The sequence below is a fragment of the Dermacentor andersoni genome, chromosome 5 (genome assembly GCF_023375885.2).
Source record: "Dermacentor andersoni chromosome 5, qqDerAnde1_hic_scaffold, whole genome shotgun sequence".
Classification (NCBI taxonomy): domain Eukaryota; kingdom Metazoa; phylum Arthropoda; class Arachnida; order Ixodida; family Ixodidae; genus Dermacentor; species Dermacentor andersoni.
The window spans coordinates 167,980,009-168,002,514 of record NC_092818.1 but is presented as its reverse complement, the minus strand read 5'-3'; the positions used below and the strand labels follow the sequence as shown (position 1 = coordinate 168,002,514).

The window sequence follows — 22,506 nt, the reverse complement described above, 5'->3', positions numbered from 1 at the left end:
ATCAGCGAATATTCAGGTACTCCTATTTAATAATATGTTAGGACACGTGCTGCAATCACGGACATGAATTCAGGCGTGCTCACTTACTAGGAATTGTGAGAGTATTTATTTACCCACCGTGCCATTCGGCAGTACAGGGGAGGGGAGATACAATTCTTCAATGTTCACAAAATTACACATTTCCCACATGTTCACTCCTGCGACCATTAAAGCAATTCGGCACTTTAAATAAAAGAATAGCACTTTCGAAATATTTACCTTCGAACTCTGTAACACAACACATTTATGTTCCATATAGTTTTAAGCCACAGTGCCCGAGATACACTTAGTACGAAAATAACAATTTGAACGCTAGTGCGATTAGCCGCCGTTCTGGCGGAAGTGATGAATATCTGCTAGTACAGAATTTACAACTAAGTCAGCATGTCTTGAGCACTGACAGAGCCATGCTAAGAAACAATACCTCGAGGTCAGAAGCCAACTTCTACTGACTTCAGTGACCAACAGTGGTGTCGATGTTTCACCTCCGGATGAAGTGGCAACCCTCAGTGCTCTATCATTCATTTTCCTCGTTTTATCCCCTAACTCCCTTCCTCCATTGTAGGGTAGCAAACCGGACGCGCGTCTCGTTGACTTCCTAACCTGTCCTTTTGTCTTCTTTCTCTCTCTTCACTGCTGAATGGCACATAAGCACTATTGTGTACAGTGAATCGTAGCGTATCACCTGAACTCTAAATTGACACCCTTTGGGCGCTGAACGCGTCTCTAATCAATAATTTTCATCTCTCTTGCGAGCATTCCCTTCCTTTCACGCTGCGTGCCCGGTATACTTCCAGGTCACGAACAGCGTGCGCGTTATCGACCGGACATCCATTTAACAGGAAAGAAGCAAGCGCAATGTTTTCAAGAAAAGGAACGCAAACAATATAGCTGGGAATTATTATTTTGGAAAATATATGTTCCAAGGAGTGCAAACATTTTTACAGTGCACAATGCACCGACCGCATTCTTTGGTATTAGCATAAACCGTTAAGTCGAAAACAGAATGCAGCGCTGTAGTGTAGTTCTCTAATGTACGCACATGTCCGCGCTGTTCACTGTTCTATATAGTGTCTACACCATTGTTTGATTTCTGTGAAAGTTACAGGCTTAGAGCAGCGGGTGCAAATTTCATGGGCGTTTTTTTTTTTTCTTCCTAATGAAATGTATATTTAGGACGAGGTGAGTTGCTCACGTAGGCCGTTGGATTCCATCCGGGATGCCGTGTTGACCGTGTCTCCGAAGAGGCAGTACCTGGGCATCTTCAGACCCACGATTCCGGCAGCGCAAGGCCCTGAGAATTAGAATATGAGGTGGCAGAAAATCACGGCTGTGGCGGCACTCATTCGAACGCAAGACGGCAATTTTTGTAGTAAGCACCAAGAACGTTGAGAGCGGAAGTGCCCACACTTATAGCACGCGGCAGTCTTAAGGCGACAACGAGCCACAAAATACTGTTTGTATTCGTCACGCTGGGTTAGTGGGGTGGATGCATTGCAATAATAATAAGATGAAAAAAATACTTCGGCCGCAGCTCTCGAAATCTAGTTTAACCTTTTATAATCAACCTTTTAGCCGGAACTTGAATGACAACAATAGCATCACACTGCTCACTTATTGTGGCATGCGCAAACACATTGTGAGGAAAGGAACTGTATGGCAAAATGAAGGGGAACGTATAAAGGTATGGCTTTTATATCGCATGTCTTGTCATGCAAAAAATATGGATGAAAGAGTATGGGTACACCGTCTCCTTTAATACTATAGCATATATGGTATATTTATATTAGTTCAAAATGTTTTAAGTGTGTAGTATTCTTGCTCGATACCACTGGTTCCGTCGGTCGTGAGTGCCTGCTATTTTAGTTCTTTAATAGTCTAAACCGCAAACGAAGACGAGGGAACACATATAGAGGACAAACACTTGGCTTCGTTGTCTTTCTTTTAACGCTTTCAGACGCCGCTCGCTATTTCCTACAATTTTTTTTAACTTTTTTTACTAGCCTTTCCTTGAGTGATATCTATTAGATCTGGTATTCACTATGATCTCATGGCTATCGGCTGTGGTAGCCTTTCTAGAGATCGTCCTGCTAATTTCTACGGAAAGCGAGGCGTACATGTGAGAAGAAAGTAACTATATTAATGAAACTGTGGCCGCCGCTGATAATAGCGTAGTGGCAATTAAACAAGGAGCAGAATATATAATTATAGTCGCGCTTCTTTCCGTCGAAGAAGTCAAAGCATCAACCTCGTATTGTTCCTATTTTGTTCCTGTTCTTTCTTTCAAGAACTCACCACTTGTTACCGATGGTTTCTATTGGACACTTATAGGTTCGTGTTTTGCATTGTACAATTGCTTATTTTCGGTGACTTCTATAAAAGCAGCACTTTTCAACATTCACTAGGCTCTCTGATGCGTTGCACATACATAGATGTGCTTCGCAGAGCTTCCTTTGCAAAAGTGAAGTGAACTGCCCTGGTGGCTTAGCGGCTGCGGCATTGCGTTGCTAAGCACGAATTGGCGGGATCATATTTCGACCATGGCGGCCGCATTTCGATGGAGGAAATATCGCAAGAACGCCCCTGTACCGTGCACTGCGGGTACGTTGAAGGAATCCAGGTGGACGACATTAATCCTGAGTCCCCCCCCTACGGCATGCCTCATAATGAAATCATTGTTTTGGAGCATACAATTATTTACCAAACACGAATGGCGCGCTAAAACGCCGCAAACCTATGATGCGAAGCCTTAAACTGCATTTCGCCGCTCAAAAAATCTCCGCTACGCCATCAGGAGGGGGTTTACGCAGTGCTGGTCGCTCTTTATGTTTCTCTGCGCGAACATTCTATGAATTTGGAGAACTCGCAGAACTCGCGCGTTCCCTGAATGCTCCAGTTTTTTCTGGCTGCCGTATGCGTCAACCGTAGAAATCGGTTCACGCTGTTTTTCTCAGCAGCTGAGCAAACATTTTTCCTCTTAGTACGTGAGTAAACAGTGCACCGTGGGAGTGATGCCCCAGTCTCGCCTGCGATGAACAAAAGAAAAAGCGAAAGCAGAGCCCCGTATCCTGTTGCCATTTCTTTTCTGTCTTCCGCACCACGCACGCTTACTTTGTTTTTTACCATGTCTCTGTCTTCTCATGTGTCCATCACTTCTCCTTCCGTTCTTTTTCAAGCCTCGTAGCTTGGCACTCCCGGCGTAGCAGCGCAGCAAAGCTCTATAATCGCAGCGCCCAGTGTAAGAGGGGCCAGCACGCACGAAGGCTATAGGGCTTCGCGCAGGACGAACGTCAGCAGAGAGCAAGGAAGAAAATCTAGAGACGTCGATAGGGAAGACAAGTGACCCGGGATCTCCGGCTGTCATGCGTTAGGTTGCCGCGCACAAATGGACACGTCTGAAAGGCGCGGGAGCGATGACACGTGTGATAGCTACCGAGAAATCTAAGTGTTGCGGAAAATGATTCCATGCAGACAGTCAACGGCGCTATGATTCGACGAAACTAGGAACGAAGGAACAAAGAAGAATCTGCGAACCTTCGTTTGTGGAAGTTACAGGTGGGGAAAGAAAGTGAATGAAAACTGAATGTTTTTCGTTTTCTGCACAGAACGGAAAAGTGTCGTTTTCTTTTCTTTTTCACTTATTCCCTTGTAAGTGCATGATCGTGCCTGCAACATTTGTTCCCGTGCCCTTATTGCAACAAGCATCCGGTAATAAAGCGACCTGCGCATAAAATGACAGCAAAGCGACTGGCTAGTCCTTTACGCGCATCGATGTAAATGTTCGCGGACTCAGTGTCACCGGAGAATCTCGATTACGGCTGCAAAGCACGAAAAATACATGTGTACAGAGTTCTGAGACAGACATTGCGGTGAGAAGGATGAAATCGTCGTGCACGAGGCTCTCTGGGAGTCATGGCGCTGCGATCTCGCTCTTTGATAATGCATTGGGGACGCATAATTGTACTGCATTCGTGCGACAATGCGAGATCTTCTGTTTTGCAGTTGAACGCAACGCGTATACCGGTAAAGGGTAGAGAAAGAATCGACTTAAATGTGCATCGTCAGCTGCGAGCGGGGAAGAGCTTTTAAAAACACCAGCGCGATGCTTCCATCCTTCTCTGTACCTTCGTCTCGACATAGGGAGCTCTCCTATTCTTACATTTTTGTTTCTGTTCGCGCGTTTGAGTGAGTCTGACGACAACAGCTTCAGCCAGGCTTGCTGAAGTTCAAACCCGACCTTCGTTTACGTGCTTTGGTTGTTACAGTATTCTTGAAACCAGGACCACTGTTCCACGTGTTCTTTGCCTTTAGAACTGAATATTATCACTGATGTCTTACACGCCCGTTCTTGGCAAAAATCTTTCGCGGCGGAAAGGTGCCCCTGCTTTTCAGTTATTCGCGCGGGACGACACCAGGATATAATAAGCCGCTTACTTCGGGCGAAGTAAGCGACCTTTCGCTCGTACGCACGCGCGAAAGCGGGCGCGCGTAATCGCGCGAGGGAGAGGAGCCGCCCCTTTACGACCTCGAGCACAGCAGATCCGATTTGAGGGGCGTCGCGGAATGCTCGGATGTGTGAGCGCCGAATCGTGCCAAGCGCGGACAGTGCGGGCGCCGTCGTCTAATGAATGTTGGCGGAGCCGCTGCTAAGCCTGTTCCTGTAGCGGAGAAGGGAGAGAGAGAGAGAGGTAGAAGGGCGCTCTCACCTGTGTGAATGCCGATGCGCAGCTTAAGCTGTTCCTGCGGCCGGTGGCGGATGCTGAAGGAGCGCACGGTTCGCAGCAGGGCGAGCGACATGCGCGCAATCTCGCGCGCGTGCAGCATGCCGTTGCGCACGGGCAGGCCCGAGGCCACCATGTAGGCGTCTCCGATGGTCTCCACCTGCGACGAGTGCGCGCGGTGCGTCAGGAAACCACGCACGAAACCGCACACGCACACACACAAAGGAAACTAATACAAGCGTCGAGTAATCTGACAACGATTGTCGTTCGCTCGGAAGGACGAGCGTTCCCGGTGGACAGGAATGCCGGTAATTAATGCGGTGACGAAATCGTAAGAAATCCCATCGCGCTGAAACGTCGTGCTTGATATATTTCGGGCGTACATGCCATCGAGTTCAAATGAAATGCCGTCAATCAAGGGGGAGAAAAAGGGAGTGAAATTGGGCATGCATACGGCTGGCATGTTTGTTGCAGAATGCATGTTAGCCTTTGACGATGGCATTTGAATTTTAGTCCCGCTTCTTTATCGCTTGTGTAGACGCCAAAATGACTGCATTAGTTATGGTTCCTCTAGGAGAGTGCATAAATATTACACGCTACTGAAGAATACTTCAGTCAACCGATGCCGCTCTGGAGATAATTTTTAATCCGTTGATGCGCTGACTGGCGTTGTTGGTGTTGCGCGAAAAACGGTAATAAGTAGTAGAATCACTTCAAGTATATAGTTAGTGTTGATGGCTTACATATTGCGATGTTATTTACTTTATGCAACGACTGCAGTAAGTTGGAGAACCATCGAAGATGGTTGACAAGAGCACGGGCATTCCGAAGAGATAAGGTTGTGAGCTTGTAGCGATCCTGTGGTACTGCATTCATTAGTATCTGTATACGGTGACCTTATGAGACCTGGCTGGAACGTATTTCTGCAATACTTTGAACATGTTTTGTTTGTGCAGGTGCCCTCATGTAGTCAAGCCTATTTAATAAAACTGCGGAGTACAATTTGGCGATATTATTTGTTGAACGTGGGAGTGCTGGATCTTTTCTGAAAAAAATCTGTGAGGGCTGTCATAAGCATAAGTTTATTATCGTATACGTACCATTGTACATAGTTTATCGTTACACGAAATAGAAAATAAATAACAGTTGTCTTTCCGTGTTAGTCACTAATGAGGATCAGTTAATCAGAAACGGATGGCGGTTATATATATATATATATATATATATATATATACCGATTGTAGATACGTGCAGGCACCTTACCAGCGTGCAAAGTTGAGTCTTTTTTGATTGGTTTACGGGCGACTTGGTTCTTGTCGTGTTGTTTACTCGACTGAATGAAAAAACTGGGGTTATTAGTACAGGTAACTATACAGTACTACAGTAAGTACAATTAACCGCTCCTGTCATCTTTTCTTTATATCTCTCTATTCTTTCCTGGAGCAATTAGTTGGGAAATTGCACTATATTTCTTAGGGCAAAAAAGAAAGAAACTTGCATTATTAGCCTCAAAATATTTCTGAACAGAGACGTAAACAAATGCACGTAGGGCAAGTGAGGCGAATGAATGTTGTTGCACGTACGAATTGCACTTAGTACTCTTAAATTGCGGAAGCACACCTAAAATTAGTCTCAATATATAGTGCAGCAGCACAAACCCCGAAATAGAGACTCCGGAAACACAAGACATGGAGGAACCACTGTGATTGAAAACTGACTACCACTTCAATCTAAACGTCACCGCAGCAGGACGTGATATACGTCTGCCGAGGCTTACCTTGTAAACATCATAGTTTTCGATGATGGAGTCGAAGCAAGTGTAAAGGTCGTTTAGAAGATCGACCACCTGCCAGTGGAAAGAGGAAAGTGAAGGGGCAAAAGGAATGTTAGCAACTGTATCCGCGAACCACCCACATTTCTCAATACTTCTCCAACGCTGATCTGACTGACGCAACGAAGAGCAATAGTAGGCGCAAAAGATTTATTTTCGGATCCCACCCAATATGAACTTCGCTGCCGGCGCATCAAAAGGTGCTAAGCGCTGCAAATACTCTCGGCAACTCGGACAAAAACTGAGTTGCGAGGCGCTTTTTTTTTTCTTTCTTTTGAGCATTTTGCTTCGGAAAGTTTGCTGCGTCGGCCATCGATTATAGCTTACATGTTCTTGCACTGTGGCGCTAGTCTGATATTTTGTTTTTTGTTGTCCTTAATCTCTCTGCCCGAACACCAGCGCTGACACAACACTCGCTTTGATTCTGGATCTGTGGATTTTTCAATTCTATGCCATCTTCAAAAATAAGTTACATGGCGTCTTGTCACAACGTACGCTAAGAACATGTCACATTGACAAGAACACGACGCATTTGAGTCAAAATTGGTTCGTTCTTTTTTATTTATCGCAGAAATTACGTACACGCTTGCGTGATGTCTGAGCAAACCATATGGTTGCTTTGTAAAATAAGCCAGAAAAATATTATCAAGAATTTTACCAAGCTGTTCTCTCACTAGATTACACCGCAATAATTTGTTGAAAGTATTCTAAAAATATGCGTTAATTGCTGCCGTTACCTACAGTGTATTGGATAAACAATTGTATTTTTCGTCATGTAGCTCATGTGTGCAGGCAGAGTGCTACAGGAATTTAGTACGTAACTTTAACTATATGTTCAAATTCATGGGAGCTGAGCGATACAACTTTCGCCAAATTAGGGCTATATATGCTACTGAAACGACTCTTGAAATGAGTCGTGTAGCAACCGTGTTTGGGTACTCTGTACGTTTTGTTTACCCTTAGTTCAGACATTTCCGTGCAGGGCATAGCTACCCAACGTGATTGTACTGTGATTTCATCCTCGGTAAGCATGGTCATTAGCATAGTCATTAGCAGCATTAGTAACGGCTACTACCGTTTTTTAGGTACTAAAATTACCTGTGCTACCATTAATAACTGCACATTACTACTACCATGGTGAATAGTGTGACAGAGTTACTAATAAATAATACGAAACTATCGTGTTCTTTTTTTTTGTAATATTTACTAGAGTTCGGGATGTTCAGTAAGAAAACATTTTCTGAACGCATTATGAAGAAAATGGTGCCAAACTGAATATCTTACTTGCATTGGAGTACTCTGCGCTGATAAGGAGGTGAAACCCACGATGTCACTGAAGTATATTGTCACGTTATCGTACGACTCTGCTGTCACAGATTGTCCTTTGATGAGTTGACTAGCCACAGATCTGCAACAAGTTTTGACCAAAGGAAACGCTCTAAATCATTGCGATTCTATTGAGTCAAAGTCCCCGTGCTTCAATTTCTGGTCGACGCCATGCCAAAATTGATAAACATATAGGTTTCGTAACACAACACGCGGCCGTTAGTTCGCAGTTTTGCCCATGTTACCGCATTTGCACGATACTAACGCGTACCTTTTTTTGAACAAAGAGTGTGTTCACATTTGCATGCGGGTTACAATCGTAATTAATTCTACTGAAAATAAAAAGGAAGCCGATTCTTACTAAAAATAAAATGTTCAACGCAAGGTAGCTAACCACATTGCCTTGGTTTGTAGTCGCTATTTTCCAGTTTGCTGCACGCCTTCCATAGTGCTTCTTCTCAACCGCATTTTGTTGAACTAGTCCAGAGGCACGATGAAAAATAAAATGACGTTTGTCTTTTTATGTTCCTTAAATGTATTTCAACACGGTACGAGTCGACTCGGGCTTCGTTACTTGATGTGCACAGTAGAATCGGCACAAAGTTATTTTTTTTAGATACTTAGGCGGTAATATAGTTGCACGTTACAATCGGGGGCGTGGTAGAATCGTGAAAGTATGGTACTCGACCAACTCATTATTTATTTCGTATGTCACGTAAATTGCCGCTTAGCAATCGTGATTTAAGGCCCTGGAGAAAGTCGGTATTGACGTTCCAAGAATATTCTACAGAGATACATTTGCTTGTTCACTAACCAACAAGCTTTCTTTCTATCTAGATGTTTGTGTTTATAACTTATTTTCAGCAATCTTTCGAAAATGACAATATTCTGTGTTCAGAATACCATTGTCTTTGAAATGTGAGCAATATAAACGCGTCAGAGCACAATATATCAAATTTATAAAAAGAAACATTCCTCCCTGCATATGCCTCTCCAAGAATACTGCGGCATGGTCAGAATGAACGCGCGAGAATTTTCTGCCGTCGCTATAAGGTGGAGCGGGACCAAGATCTCCATCCGCCATTATTTTTTGTTTCTTTAAGGGCACATTAAACAGATAAGTGTGCGATTTCGCATTACTCAGTAACCAAAGTGCGGAGTAAGGATTTGGCAATCAGGAATCTAAGAGTGCTCTAAAATATGATACAACGTATTTTCAAGAATGTGTGTTCATACTTACCGAGGTAAAAGCTGATATAACAGGTCTTCTGCTTTCCGTTTTTCTTCGAGATAGCTTGCTGTGCGCTCTTCAACTAATTTCTCCAAATTGTTGGCGTACTGTTCCATTCTCGATAGAAGGTTGTCCAGGATGTTTACCCCTTGCCTCTCTCTAGAGCCAAAAATAGCAACAATAATAATAATAGAGTTTAGAGTTTAGAGCATTTAGAGTTCTGCAACATCACTGGCATATGGGTTGTCAATGAGAAGCCTTCATGTTCACTCTAGCTAGAATTCACGTGGCTGTTGTTGTTCAAATAAAGCAAAAATCGCGCGTGCAATTTTGAGCGGTTGAGAAGACTTTTTCACAGGTTTAATTATTGGTTTGAGGACTGGAATGGCCTTGAAGAATTATTATTCATTAGATGTGTGCAGCCTGCTTCAATGACCTCCCATACGCCCTGTCACTACGTCGCATTAATATTGAGTTAGTGGTTGGTCGATATATAGGGGGGCAGGAAACATCTGTAGTACCATCATATATATACATATATATATATACATAACAGGGTCAACTCGCTTCGTGAATGTATGCCGACGCATATTGCTTTAGCATTCAAACAGGCATTTCTTGCAAAGCATAGGGAATTTAGAACCAAGGTCTTCATTGGCGACGCATAAGGTCCTCACACAGTGCAAGATTTCCTGCGCTAAAGCAGCGATGCCACTCCACCACCTACCCAAACGTAACGTCCCCAGAAGTAATGCTACTCTAGTTACAAAACAACTCGAAATGCGAAAAATGTCTATGCGAAAACCCACTTTCAACCGATGTGCGATAATGTGATCCAGTGTCTCGTTCAAGTTTTAAGGACTTTGCGTCTGATAATACGTTTACGTGAAACCATGTTATTGTGTTAAATCAAAATCTAGCGCCCGTCTCCTTTAACCGAAAATCAGAGGAAAACGGAGAGGGGCACAAGCAGATCCCCTTGGTGAGTAAGTTATCTCCTTGGTGTAACACACTAAGACAGCCCAACACTGGTAATCACAAACCCAGCGTACCTGAATGAGAACTATCGATGTTCTGTGTAAAGTTATTGCACTCATTTGTTTTTACTGCATGTAAGAAAAATCTGAGCTAATGGAGATATCAAAGTGGCAGGTTACGATTGAGTTCTGGCCATATAGAGCCCTTGAATAGTCGCGGAAACTTAAGCATGCAGTAATTTCTCGCTAAGCTGGCATTCAAATATACTTGTGGAAAGTTGAATAATTTATTTTTTTTTTTCTGTTTAAAGCCATGGTAAAATTGATGCATTCAGGCGTGGCGATTTACTGACGAACTGCCACAGTTTGCTGTTACCGACCGGCGCAATATTTTTTTTCTCGAAAGCACCATAATGCTCTGAACTTCTGCAAATCGATGTACTAAATGTAAGAACAACGAGAATTTATTGACGGAGGTTCCGCGGTTTCAAAACGACTTAGCTGGTTTACTGTGCGAGCTCGTGGCCTCGCATTGCGCATTCGGCATTTTTTTTTTATCTAGTGCAATATGCCGAGGCGTGCTTCGGGTAAACGAATGTATAAGGCCATAGCCGAAAGCAAACTCTGACATTTGTCCTGTCGCCATTATACGCGCAAACGGCCGCTATCGACCGCGTTGTATGGCCCCTGCGGCGATCACGCAAAAGTATTTGCCCAAACATCGCGACAGGTGCAGAGTTTCACTTCCTGAATGCCCATTGCAGCGGGATCTTCTCGTGCAGTTTTCTCTTCGGGCATTTGCATGTGATGCCGCCGTTTGTTTCTAACCAGAAGTCCGAATCCCTCATTATATGGGGCTCTGTGGAGGCAGCGGAATATCGCCACTCATAAAGCCGAACATTACGCGTCCCTACGCTACAACAAAGGGCGTGCCTTTGCATGTAGATTTGTACTTCGCTGAACACTTTAGGCACTTAAGTTTCTTTTTTCACGAATAAGGGTATGAATGCTCGCAGGCGACGCGTAGACTATTCTCCCTATTTAGTCGGAAGTACAACGAATGCAACGACGAATACGAGTTTACGCTTCGCATTTTGCTTCAAGTTATGGTAAGCGTTCTTTGTGTGCATAACAAAACAACTTTGTTAAAACGAAGTTGTGAAATTCGTGAATTAGGGATACTAAACATCAGGTCTTTCATCCCACATCCGGTCTAGTGACCCGAATTTATACACTCTACACGGGCTTAGGACCGATCATAAGTGATCTCTTGTCGATGGAGCCCGATTATAGAACACTCGTTTTTAAAGCGGCCCTGAACCACCTCTCGGGCGTGGTGAAACAACATAGTCCGCGAGTAGCATACGCTGCTGCGAACATCTCAGCCGAGTTTTGCTGTCGTACGGGGTGTGTGGAGCTCGCAAGCGGATCGCGAAGTCACCTTTCTCTCAAACGCTCTCTTCACAACAGAAGGCCCTGTCCTCACTCTTTTCTAGACGCTTTATTTCGCCATCGGACGCTTTACTTCGTCATTCCTTTAGACGACTGTTATTGGCCGATAGTTGAAATCAAGCTGGGGTCGGCTACATGGCGTAGATACCGCGGCCGCAGCGGGGTGCCGCCACGAGTCAACTCGCTAAGGGCACCGCGGCTCGCTGAGGACAACCGCCTTTGGCTTTTGTTTAGCACGTCGTAGGCGCCAAAGGCAGTAGTCGTGGCGTCTACGTTACCATCCAAAATGAAATTTTAACTGCGCGCCACGGTGACATTTAGAAGGCGGAGTGCTGTGGGCACGCCCCACTGCGCCGTGACCTTCTCAGTACGAGACATTGAAGAAGGAACGGGAGCACAGCGGATGACATGTTTGAGGTCCAAAAACTCCGTTTATTCTGAATGCATTCAAATACTTTTTTTTGCGACAAAGTATTTATGAAATAGCCTATTTTCACTTCAAATGTCTTTCTCCACTTGGATAAAAAGTGGTTATGGGCCCCTTTAACGCAGGTCGCCTGCTGAAGTGCCCATAAACAAATAAAATTCACGCTGACGATTTTGCAGATGAAGCATTTATGAGGCGTGAAAAACTGCGCTGACGAAACGGACTACTCATTTCCGGCGTCGCTGCACGTGATCAACGTTGCTAAAAGCGCCGTCGTTCAAACTATTCCTATAATTTTTCAAACAGGTGTAACCGCAATAAATACGGGGACAGTCTTACTTTAGCTTAATATTTCTACCTGTTCCTTAGCGGAAACTAAAACTTCTAAGGTACCTGACCTTGCATTGTCAGTAAATATTCAATGCGAAGATATCGAAAACGACTAGAGCGTGTCGTCGGGTTTTCGAGTTAGCATGCCTTAGCGACAATTACTTCATTCAGCCTTCTAACGTAGATTTGATGAAAAACACGTCGCAATGTCAAGCGATTGCGCTATAGCTGCTCTGTTTAAAGTACTTGCATTTCAAATAACGCTGACAGTATCCATTTGCTTCATTACCTATACTGTCTCATGTGCCGGTTTGCATTCTTGCAGACTCACGCTACTATTCAGTTCAGCATAATCTACTTTGTCCTGCGCAGGCTTGGAAATAGCGGTAGTGTTCCTACAAAGCCATGAAGCTCCGAATGAAATTAGAAACCATCAAAAGCACATAACTCGTGCGGCACTTCGCTTGACTAAGAACAAGCTCAAAATCACATTTACCTACTTTCTCTTTTTGTAGATAAGATTGTGTAGAAATCATTGGCGCAGTATTGCATTACATCTCATGCATTATCTGTCTCCTCCACTACAACTTATTGACTGACGTATTATAAACAGTTCTCTTCTATGTTTACATGGAATATGTGATCATGTAACCCATACAGGAATTTGCACGGGTCCTAATGCAGCTGCCTGAGTGGCCATTGGGAGTCTTCCTGTGCGTGTCCCTGCGTATGCGCAGTGCTGCCTCTTTCCCTTTTTTCTCTTCCTACTCCATCTTTCCCTTACCTCGCGTGTAGGGTAGCAAACTGGACGCTTGTTTGATTGACCTCCCTGCCTATTGTTACAGAGCATCATGCCAGGCCATCAGCAAGGCCAACATATCCTGCAACCCATTGCGTCAGCAACTCTCTCTTTTTCTATTCCTCTCTATCGTCACAACGCAGACGAGCCAGAATTAATATGGCAAAGCGAACATTGCTGAGTTTCATTTATATTGCACTGCTCTGCTCCATTAGCAATCATTATTAACAAAGAAGCAAGCAATCACTGAGATCCGTCTCGATAGGTAGTTATTCAGCGAAACGAGCTTTGGCTTACTCTATCACGAAACGAAAAGAATACTTTCAGGGGCTCAGGTGGAGACCGCTTTCGCACATGTAAAACGAACTGCCAGTTCACAAAGGATAGGTCTGTTTGGTTCTTTGTGGGTAAATGCGTGCGAGATTAAAACGATATTTTACTTTCCCCCCACAATATGTTTCCGGTACTGTTTCACGTGCACAAATCCTGACGGGGAACTGCTTGCATAGCTTACTTATTGAGCCTTCGAATGAGTGGCTTAAGCGTATGAAAATCCGGCCGCTCGGCGGAGTCTTCAGCCCAGCACTTCCGGATCATCTGAGCCAGCTCCTCGCTGCAGCAGTCGTCTTCAAGGAGAGGACGGAACGGGACTTTGTGCCCCAACTGCACGTTTGCCACAATTTCTGCGATAGGAATGTGCAAAAAAATTATAAACACTGTGGGCGTTCTTTTTTCTTTCCTGCGTGTTTACAGACCTGAAAGAGTAAGCAAGCTGTTTTTCCCATGTACAGCAAGGATGTACGAGTATGTTTATGGCAGAAAGATCTAGAAAATTGTAGGGATTTTGTTTTCTGTTATTTTCTTCTCGCGCTTCGTGAGTGGTCCAAGGATCTCGCTTCCTATACGTTGTAAGCAGGATCGGCCCATCGAGAGCAATGGATGACAACAGCAGAAAAGGATGGAGGGGCGAATGAATCATGTCATTTTGCTTGCTCTGGGGACTTATTCTCGGTCGATCACTCTTGGAGATGTCACTTTCAGTGTGCGCTCATTGGCTAATTGAGCACAGCCGCTCGCATCATACAACGCGCCGTGTACTACGTCAGGCGACAGTGAAAATATCGCTGAATGTGATCGACCGGGAATAGGTCCCCAGATTGCTCACGTGACAAGCAGCTGGCGAAAGCACCCACGAGAATGAAAAAAAAATGAAATATGTCAGCGTTCGTTTTTTTTCCCTGCTGTTGGTTCAGATAAGTTTTCGAGTCTTCATCTTATTAAAAGTGAATGTGTCTTTGCCCTCCTCAAATCGATCTCAACAGTGATCGAACAAGGAGTGTCGCCTGATCCAACGTTTGGACAAGGGGACTTGAACTCGTCAGCGCCCTGAGAAAGACGAGTCCTCTTGTCGAAACGTTAGCTCCAGCAACACTTCTTGTTCGACCACTGTTGAACATTTCAAGCCTTCTTTTTTTCTGTGTAGCTCTTTCTTACAAAGATCACCAGCCTAAGGCATTCCATAAGCTAACAAGTCTAACGAAAGATTTGATGTTGCCGTACGTATAAAATACATGTTTTCCCACACAGGCATGCAATGGTGGCTGATAGAGATGCAGAAACGCAATAAAACATAATGCGTTAATACAATATTTATTTATTTTTTTGCTTTCTCAGAGCGTATATTTATAGAACAACCACGGGCAACTAAACATAAAGCACATGCTCTAGACACTATAGATATCAGGAGCTGCGAGGCTTTAAAACAATTCCCCCTACAGCTTCCTTTAGTTATTGTCATCTTTCTTCAGGATATTCTCCGAATAAGGAAGTTTGGATTGCTAAACATAAATTGTGCTCTCACGTACAGATACGCTGCTTTAGGCTATGTATACTTTCCGTAGGAGGAAACTTGTTTTAGGCGGCGGAATATTTTTATGCAGGCTGCATTTGACTGTGTCTGGTATTTTTACTGAGCAAACTGCCATCCTCGCAGATTTCATGCGTGGCTTTTGGCTATTGTTGAATACGTAAGCGATAAAGTTTTGACAAGATAGCACAACGAAAGCGCACGTCAATTTTGTTGCATACTGCACCTTTAGGGCAGAGTTGAACCGACGGACCCAGGTAGAAAGGTCCCTGCCTGAGCACGATCTCGTGCGCAATGATTGCAAATGAGTAGACATCTCCCTTTTGCGTGCCAGCAGCCAGTGGTTCACCACGCCGTTGTAGTTCAGGTGCAGTCCACAGCATGCCTGTGTAAGACAGAACGTTGAATCGTCGTTGACGGCGGTCAGAAAATAACGGGAACGTTTTTACGAAGAAGTATTAGCTTTAAAGGGACCCCGAAGAGAAACACCTAATCAGTTTAGAGTCATGAAGTATTCTTTCACCGTGTATGCGTGCTATGTGACCGCGTATTCCGCGTAAAATTGGGGAGAACTGACAGAACAATGCGAGATTTAAGAGGTTAGAGTGGGCATTGCAGATAATACGGGATGCTGAATACAGTACTGTGTCAACGATTCCTGCAAAACTCTATGAGCAGAAAGAAGAAAAACTGAGTTGCGGTTCCGAGCCTGTTTTCACTCGAATAAAGAGCCGTAATTTTTATGGGCTTCAGAGAGTCTAATAACTCAATCCTTGTCTTTTCCGGTAAGGTGTGGTACTATTGGTGAAAAAAAAATGCTGAAAGCCTTATATATATATATAATGTCTCGTCCATACACCCACGCCGCTGCGTCAGTGTGACATCATGGATTTCAAGGTATTTTCTCGTATGTAAACCCAGGTGGCTCAGTAAATATCATTGCAACTCAGGCTTCAGCTCTTTTAGAATAGAATGTAGGCCAATTTAGACAAGGCTGGCTTTAGTTGTAAGAAAGTAATGTTTTACTTATCAAGCCAATGTTCCAGCGACTCATGATTTATGAAGCGTTGAATTATGTTTACAATAATACGTGGAGCCCGAACCTACGCCCCAGCGACGGCCGCTTCCAAGTAACACAAACCGATTTCGAAGACCATACTTTTGTTTGTTGCATGCGCCAGGCGTTTCTATTTTTTTTAAGCCAAGGACGCTATAACGTAAAGCTATTCCAAACTTTTCTATTCCAATTCTGCAATTAGCCCTCCACGATTGGTCAAAACTTTTTTAGACCACCCCCCCTTAACCTGTCTGTCACGCGAACTCACAAAAACCGTGATAGCTCCCCATCTGATATGACGTGTACACACTGATTATGCATGATTTGGTCGAACAAAATAAACATAGGTATTTCTGATTCGACCCCTTTTCCCCATTAGCCCTCGGCTATTGGTCAAAAGTTTTCGGGCTGCACCCACTTCACCTGCCTGTGACGCGACGTCACAAAACCGCAAAAACTCATGCGTCAAAGTGATGTGTACGCGATAAAGATGCAATAATATGCCGAACAAAACTTAATTTTCTTCTGAATAGACGCAGGCTGCCCCGTTCCGAAAGGAATAAAAGATGGCTGCCACCAATCGCTGAGGCACTGACGATTCGCACCTGCCGGAGAGCATGGGTTTAATTGCATATAATAAAACTTTTTGCGTGGCCGTGTAACGTATTCGAGCACGTTCGGCACGTTTACGACCTCGTTCTTTCAAATCATTTTTTTGCTGAGGGTCCGTTTCAGCGTCACTGTTAAGCTTCCGTTGCATGCCGCTGCGATTTTCGACGAGCCACCGCAAGCTAAGTGAGGCAAAGCGGACCAACCGCAGATGCCGGCACCACCCTCTTGATCCGGTTCTCGATTTTCAGTGCACTGGCTCGGCCCCATCGAATCCCTCTCCACTTGAGCATGCTCCTCGCCTCTTGTCAGCCAATTAGATAAGACCAACAGCTCAGTGTAGGCAATGTTATTCGTTTTTAAAGCAAACAAAAGTGACCTACTATAAACGAGGACAGTGTTTGATGGTCTGTTCAGACAACCCTGCGGGTGATCGCCCGATCCTTGCGTCGGCGGTTACGCAATTTGGCGTCAGGTGATTGGAATAAAGACATATTGGAATAGTTTTGCGTTGCCCCAGTTTTGCGGGCCCCAAGTCAAGCTATGTGGGAGGATATACCCGTAGAGTTAATATTGCAGTGCTGGCACTCATTCACGGCAGAATTCGTCGATACCGTTTTATATCTCACAGAGACCGCAGAAGTTGGAGTACTAACTCGGAAAAGTCATGCACGTACAACAGCCCTCATGTGCGCCGGGATGCACTGAACAGCTCTGCCCGTTGTGCTGCTCCACTCGTGGGCAACGTTGCTCGTTAGCGGGCACTTCTTTTACTTTGTAATACACATAAGATACAGGGCAAAAATCTACTAATAAAACAATTCCAATTTTAAGCAATAGATATTGCTTTACTTATTTTTAAATTATGGGTTAAACCACGTTGGCGGACTAGTTGGCTAGAATCCACGCTAGAGTGTACAAGCGCGACTGAACGAGGACATAGAAAGAAACAGACACACAGAGACAGCGCTTCGGTGTGTATCTGTCTCTTTCTAAGTCCTCGTTAAGAGGAAGCTTTAGCTCGGGTGCTCCTATCTAAATACATGTAAAAGGAGAATTCGTTTTTCTCGGCAACCACTGCACCAAATTTGACGGGGTTTGCTGCATTTAAAAGAAAAACTTAAAATCTAGTGACTGTCGGTTTCGAATTTTTGAGTTAGGTTGTCAATTTTTTATTAAATATTGGCGAAAATTGAAAATATTCAAAAAACGAAACTATCAAGTTTACAACTCTGTAACTCAACCACTAAAAATGATAATACAATTCTGTAAATTGCATCTAATAGTACATCTAAAGCGGACAAAATTGATATGTTACACATGAATATAAAAAAATTTAATCCTAGGGAAATACAACTTTTGCAAAACCGTTGTAACCAACGTAACAAATTCACGTAAGATGTAAAATGACATATTGCATTTGTCCGCTTTGAATGATCTAATGGATGGCGTTTACAGAACCGCGATATCAGTTCTTGATGCAGAGCTATGAATTTGTAAACTTCGTGCTTCTATTTTTTTCAAACGGTCATATATTTGAAAATCGTTTTAAGAAAATTCAAGCCCTAAATCGAAATTCCGCTTCCAACAGTCACTAGAATTTAACTTTCTCTTTCAAATGCAACAAATTTGATCAAAATCGGTCCAGGGGTTATCTCATAAAAACGTTTTTGCGTTTTTACATGTATTTGAATAGGCCGCGTCGGAGTTGGGCCCGAGCTAAAGCTTCCTCTTAAGTCGCGCTTATACACTCTATCATAAATTATGGGGTTTTACCTGCCAAAACTACGATTTGATTATGAGGCACGCCGTAGAGAGGCACTCCGGAATAATTAGGACCCTCAGCGGTTCTTTAACGTGACGCCTAAATCTAAGCACCACGGCTGTGTTCGCATTTCGCCCCCATCGAAATGGGGTCGCTGTGGCCGGGATTCAATCCCGCGACCTCGTGCCTCGCAACCCAAAACCATTTATTTATTTATTTATTTATTTATTTACTTATTTATTTATTATAAATACCTTCAATCACCGAAGTTTAAAGAGGGGAGTGGAGTTACAATTGAAAAAAGCAAATGAAAATTCTGAGAAAAAGAAGGTGGCAACATTATACAAGTGTTAAGAAATATATGAACACTGGAAGACAGTAATTATAACAAACATTAAAGATGGCCTGACATTAAGCTAGTGTGTAGTAAACCGAAAGGGGAAGAAAAGAAAAAGATAAACACCAGCGGTTAACAATATGCCAGAGGCGTACTAATGTAAGGTGCCCAGTGCATGTGCACCACGTGAACAGATATATCTCTTTACTGCAGATGTATATGATACGTATTGGAACAAGAAAAATAAATATACTAGGCGTTAGTATTGCAAGAAAAACAATCAAAGAAGCATTTTCGAAAAAGCGCACTGACGGTGACAGACGCAATAGAAACCCATAGGTGGTTCCAGTCTGTAGTTGTTGGTGGCATGAAAGAATGAGAGAAAGGCTTCGTATTGCAGCGGATGCAGCCGACTTTATTTTTGTGGTCAAACCGAGACGAATAATAGTGGGTGTTGGAATGAGCTGGTCTCTTAAAGACATGTGACTGTAAATTTTATGGAAAAGACAAAGACGGGAAGCCTTTCGGCGTAATGACAGCAATGCCAATGATAAGCTATTTCTCATTAGTGTTACTCTGGCTGTGCAGAAGAAACCACGGCGGGTATTGCTGCAGTTAATAACAGCCGATTTACACACAGTAATCTCATATTCTACATCCTAATTGCCAAGACTTTACCGCCAGGCCGCGCCACTTACTGGTTTTTCAGACTTTGCATATTTAAAATTGTAATTCCCAATTAAGTCGCGAACAGCGGGCTGAATTGCATCACCATAAATCATTATCATTTCATTTCCATCAACGTTCCATTTCCATTTCCAAAAGCTTGTTTGCTACCCAACAGTTATAATTGTTAGGTATACTCGCTCCTTGAATCTAGCCTTTTCAGACATGCTTCAGCCTAATGCCCCATGCTCCAGGCAACAGTCAAGGCATGTCTATACTCCATCTCACAATTACTTTGCAGCACTGGCAAAAGTACGAGGCGTACAGAGGCAATATCCTTGCCCAGCGGGCATAGTTCCAGGCGTAACTGGCAGATAATTGGCACCACTGGAGAGTTTTATTTGTGTTCGCTACATCGTGCTGTACAGCAATGCGTGACATGTTATGGCCTTCGCGCATGCCCGTCGTGTACCGAGTATTGATGTGGCAGTTAACGACGGTAACCATAATAGCCACCCTGATCATGATCAACTATGGAAACATGGCAACGACCGTATACAGCGCCGACTGCCCTCTTCGAACTGAGTACGTGCTTGTTACTGGCTCTCTGACCGGTCAGCAAGAAAGAAGTGGCAAAATCCGCCATCGCTAAGTCTCATCTGAGGCTGAGGTCAAAGCAGTAGGTATGTTTTGTAGGAATTATTTATATCGGCTGTTTTTGTTTTCACGCTGCTAGCGCTAGAGACATGGCACCGAGTCGTAAATCTGGTTTGATTTCTAGTTAGCAGATGGCGCCACGTCATTAACACTGGTGATGCATTCGCGATGCGGAATGCTATAAAAATCTAATTGTTCCCTGCATCATTAATTTACTAACCCGCTCTAGCATGGTACGTGATAACGGTAGCGAGAAAACGCCAAGTAGACGCTGAGCAGATGCTGTGCTGCAGGGGAAAATTTATGAGGGCGTTCACCCTTACTGCTTACTGAGGAGGCTGCAAGGTAACTGTAGGGAGAGTGTACAGCTGAAGCGAAGCGCCGTTGTCGTATACATGTAAACGAAAATTATCGTTACGGGGTGAAAACATTTTTTCGTCAACCCACCTCCCAGCGGCGGGAGGTGGATTGACGAATATCAGAAGTTCAGAGCTGGCAGACCAGCTCTGGGCCGTCCGGCAAGCCGAAGATGCCGCTCGTGTCCAAGAACTTCGAGCCGTCACCTGAGGCCACCACATCAAGAACTGCCGGACTATTCTTTACTAAAGTTTCTTCTTCTTCTTCAACCCACCAACCATGGAGCATTTTCTGAAAGATGGCAAGCACACGCTGCGCAGACGACGCGGCGCGGATGAGCACATCTGGAGGAGAATTCGGCCTTCCTGTTGGTTAAGAATTCGTGTAGCTTCCACAGTGCTGCAAGGAACTACTACGATAGAGTTTCCATAGATGTAGAGCACCTGATATAAGATCTATAACCAATTGTGCAACCATGCGCTTGGTGCATCAAACTCAGTCTAATCAGCTTGCGCACCATCTCTGCTATTGTAATAAAAAGTATTGGACACACCTGGTGCATTTCCGCCACCGCTGCCGCCGTAGGTGTCGCCATGATGTTCTCAATAATGACCAAGTGCGATAACATCGTGATGAAGCGCCGTATGCTGTGGCTGTGAGTTAAAACGTGCGAGGGTGAGCCGAGGAAGATCGCTCAATCTCGCATACGCACTAGAAGAAGGCGGAAAGAGAGGAAGCACGCCGTCTCCCAATGCGTGCAAGGTGCCATGGAGGCGTTTTACTCCGGCGGTGGTGACTGCGTATGGCGCAGCTTAACGTGTCCGAGAGAGCCCTATCTTGAAAGTCATCGGCAATCAGCACAGAGTATAGGCGCGCCGACGGCTGATAGCTTTGTGCGCGCGGTGTTCTCGCCGCTTAGTTCGCGTTGAAGCGAGAGGCAGCACGAAGGACAATTCGCTCGCTGCTGCCGCCCTTCTTCCTCACGCCACTGTTTTGACAACCGGTGTCAGCTGTCACCGAGTGCGATGTGTTTGCCTGTGCGCGCGTGACACCATGCTTGTTAATTTCGTTAATAAGCGAATGCTACGGATTAATACGAACGATAAAACTACGATAAATGCATTCAATGTTGCGCCTTCCTGGCGAAGCTGCTACTTTTTGGGCGGCGGCAGTTGGCTTTCGGTTGCTCTATCGTTCTCCGTGGACAAATAGGTTTTTTTTTTAAATGATCGGTACATAATTAGGTCGATTGAGTCGTGAGCTGTTCGCGCGAACAGTAAACACAGCAGCCTGATTTAGTAGGGAGCACGAAACAGCAACATTATCGAGGAAATGTTCGACGCTTATCCGTAAATCCTACTTCTAAAGCGCTCAGCCCACCGACGCGCACCGCTTATTATGAACGGGGGGGGGGGGGGGCAGAGAGAATGGAGGAGGGGGGGGGGATCTCGTGTTACATAGGATATTACCGCCTTAGTTCTAGCGAGTCGCTGTTCGGGGAAAAGCTTCGGTTTTCGCGGTGGTATCGACAAATGCGCGAGACGAAGACGTATCCTTCTCCAGCAGCGGATAACGCCGCGGAACCTCGATCCGTTGCACGGGCTTACCGAGAAAGTGGTTCTTATTTGTACGGAGCTCAGATGGGCAATCGAACCGTAGGCCCACGTTTCGTCTCAGACCAGCCTCGTCGTTCAGTGCCACGAGCAAAACAAATGAGCATGGGTTGCCGGAGGGAATGCGTATATTGGGACGACCAAGTGTACGCTCTCCCATAGTCCTTCGAGAATCACGGCCATCTTCTCGTTGTATGCACGTTGCACTTCCGTTCGTGTTCGTCCTCCGCGCCTACTTTCTTTTTTTTTTTTTGCTCTTTCTTTCTTTAGTCACCGTGGAAGCTTTCTCTGCCATCAGGAGGAAGCAACAACGATATCTAGCCTAATGCAAGGTCTTGTTTTCTGCCCTTTCTTATTCTGCCAGCACCGGCTTACTCCTATTTCTCTTAGTACCAACGTTATAGTACTGTTCGAAGGAAAATTCGATTACTAGGTGTATTCTAGG

At 44.5% G+C, this 22,506-nt stretch overlaps 1 protein-coding gene across 1 annotated transcript in view; it reads right to left on the bottom strand.

Annotated features, from left to right (window-relative positions):
- LOC126531601 (atrial natriuretic peptide receptor 1-like) overlaps positions 1-22,506 on the bottom strand; it is a 199,702-nt gene that overhangs the window by 13,110 nt on the left and 164,086 nt on the right. The window contains exons 14-20 of the mRNA XM_050179199.2: positions 15,227-15,385; positions 13,648-13,816; positions 9,158-9,307; positions 7,876-7,999; positions 6,538-6,606; positions 4,746-4,920; positions 1,235-1,333 (exon numbers count right to left, since the gene is read on the bottom strand). Of these exons, the coding sequence (XP_050035156.1) occupies positions 1,235-1,333; positions 4,746-4,920; positions 6,538-6,606; positions 7,876-7,999; positions 9,158-9,307; positions 13,648-13,816; positions 15,227-15,385 (945 nt within the window). The remainder of the gene's footprint in view (positions 1-1,234; positions 1,334-4,745; positions 4,921-6,537; positions 6,607-7,875; positions 8,000-9,157; positions 9,308-13,647; positions 13,817-15,226; positions 15,386-22,506) is intronic.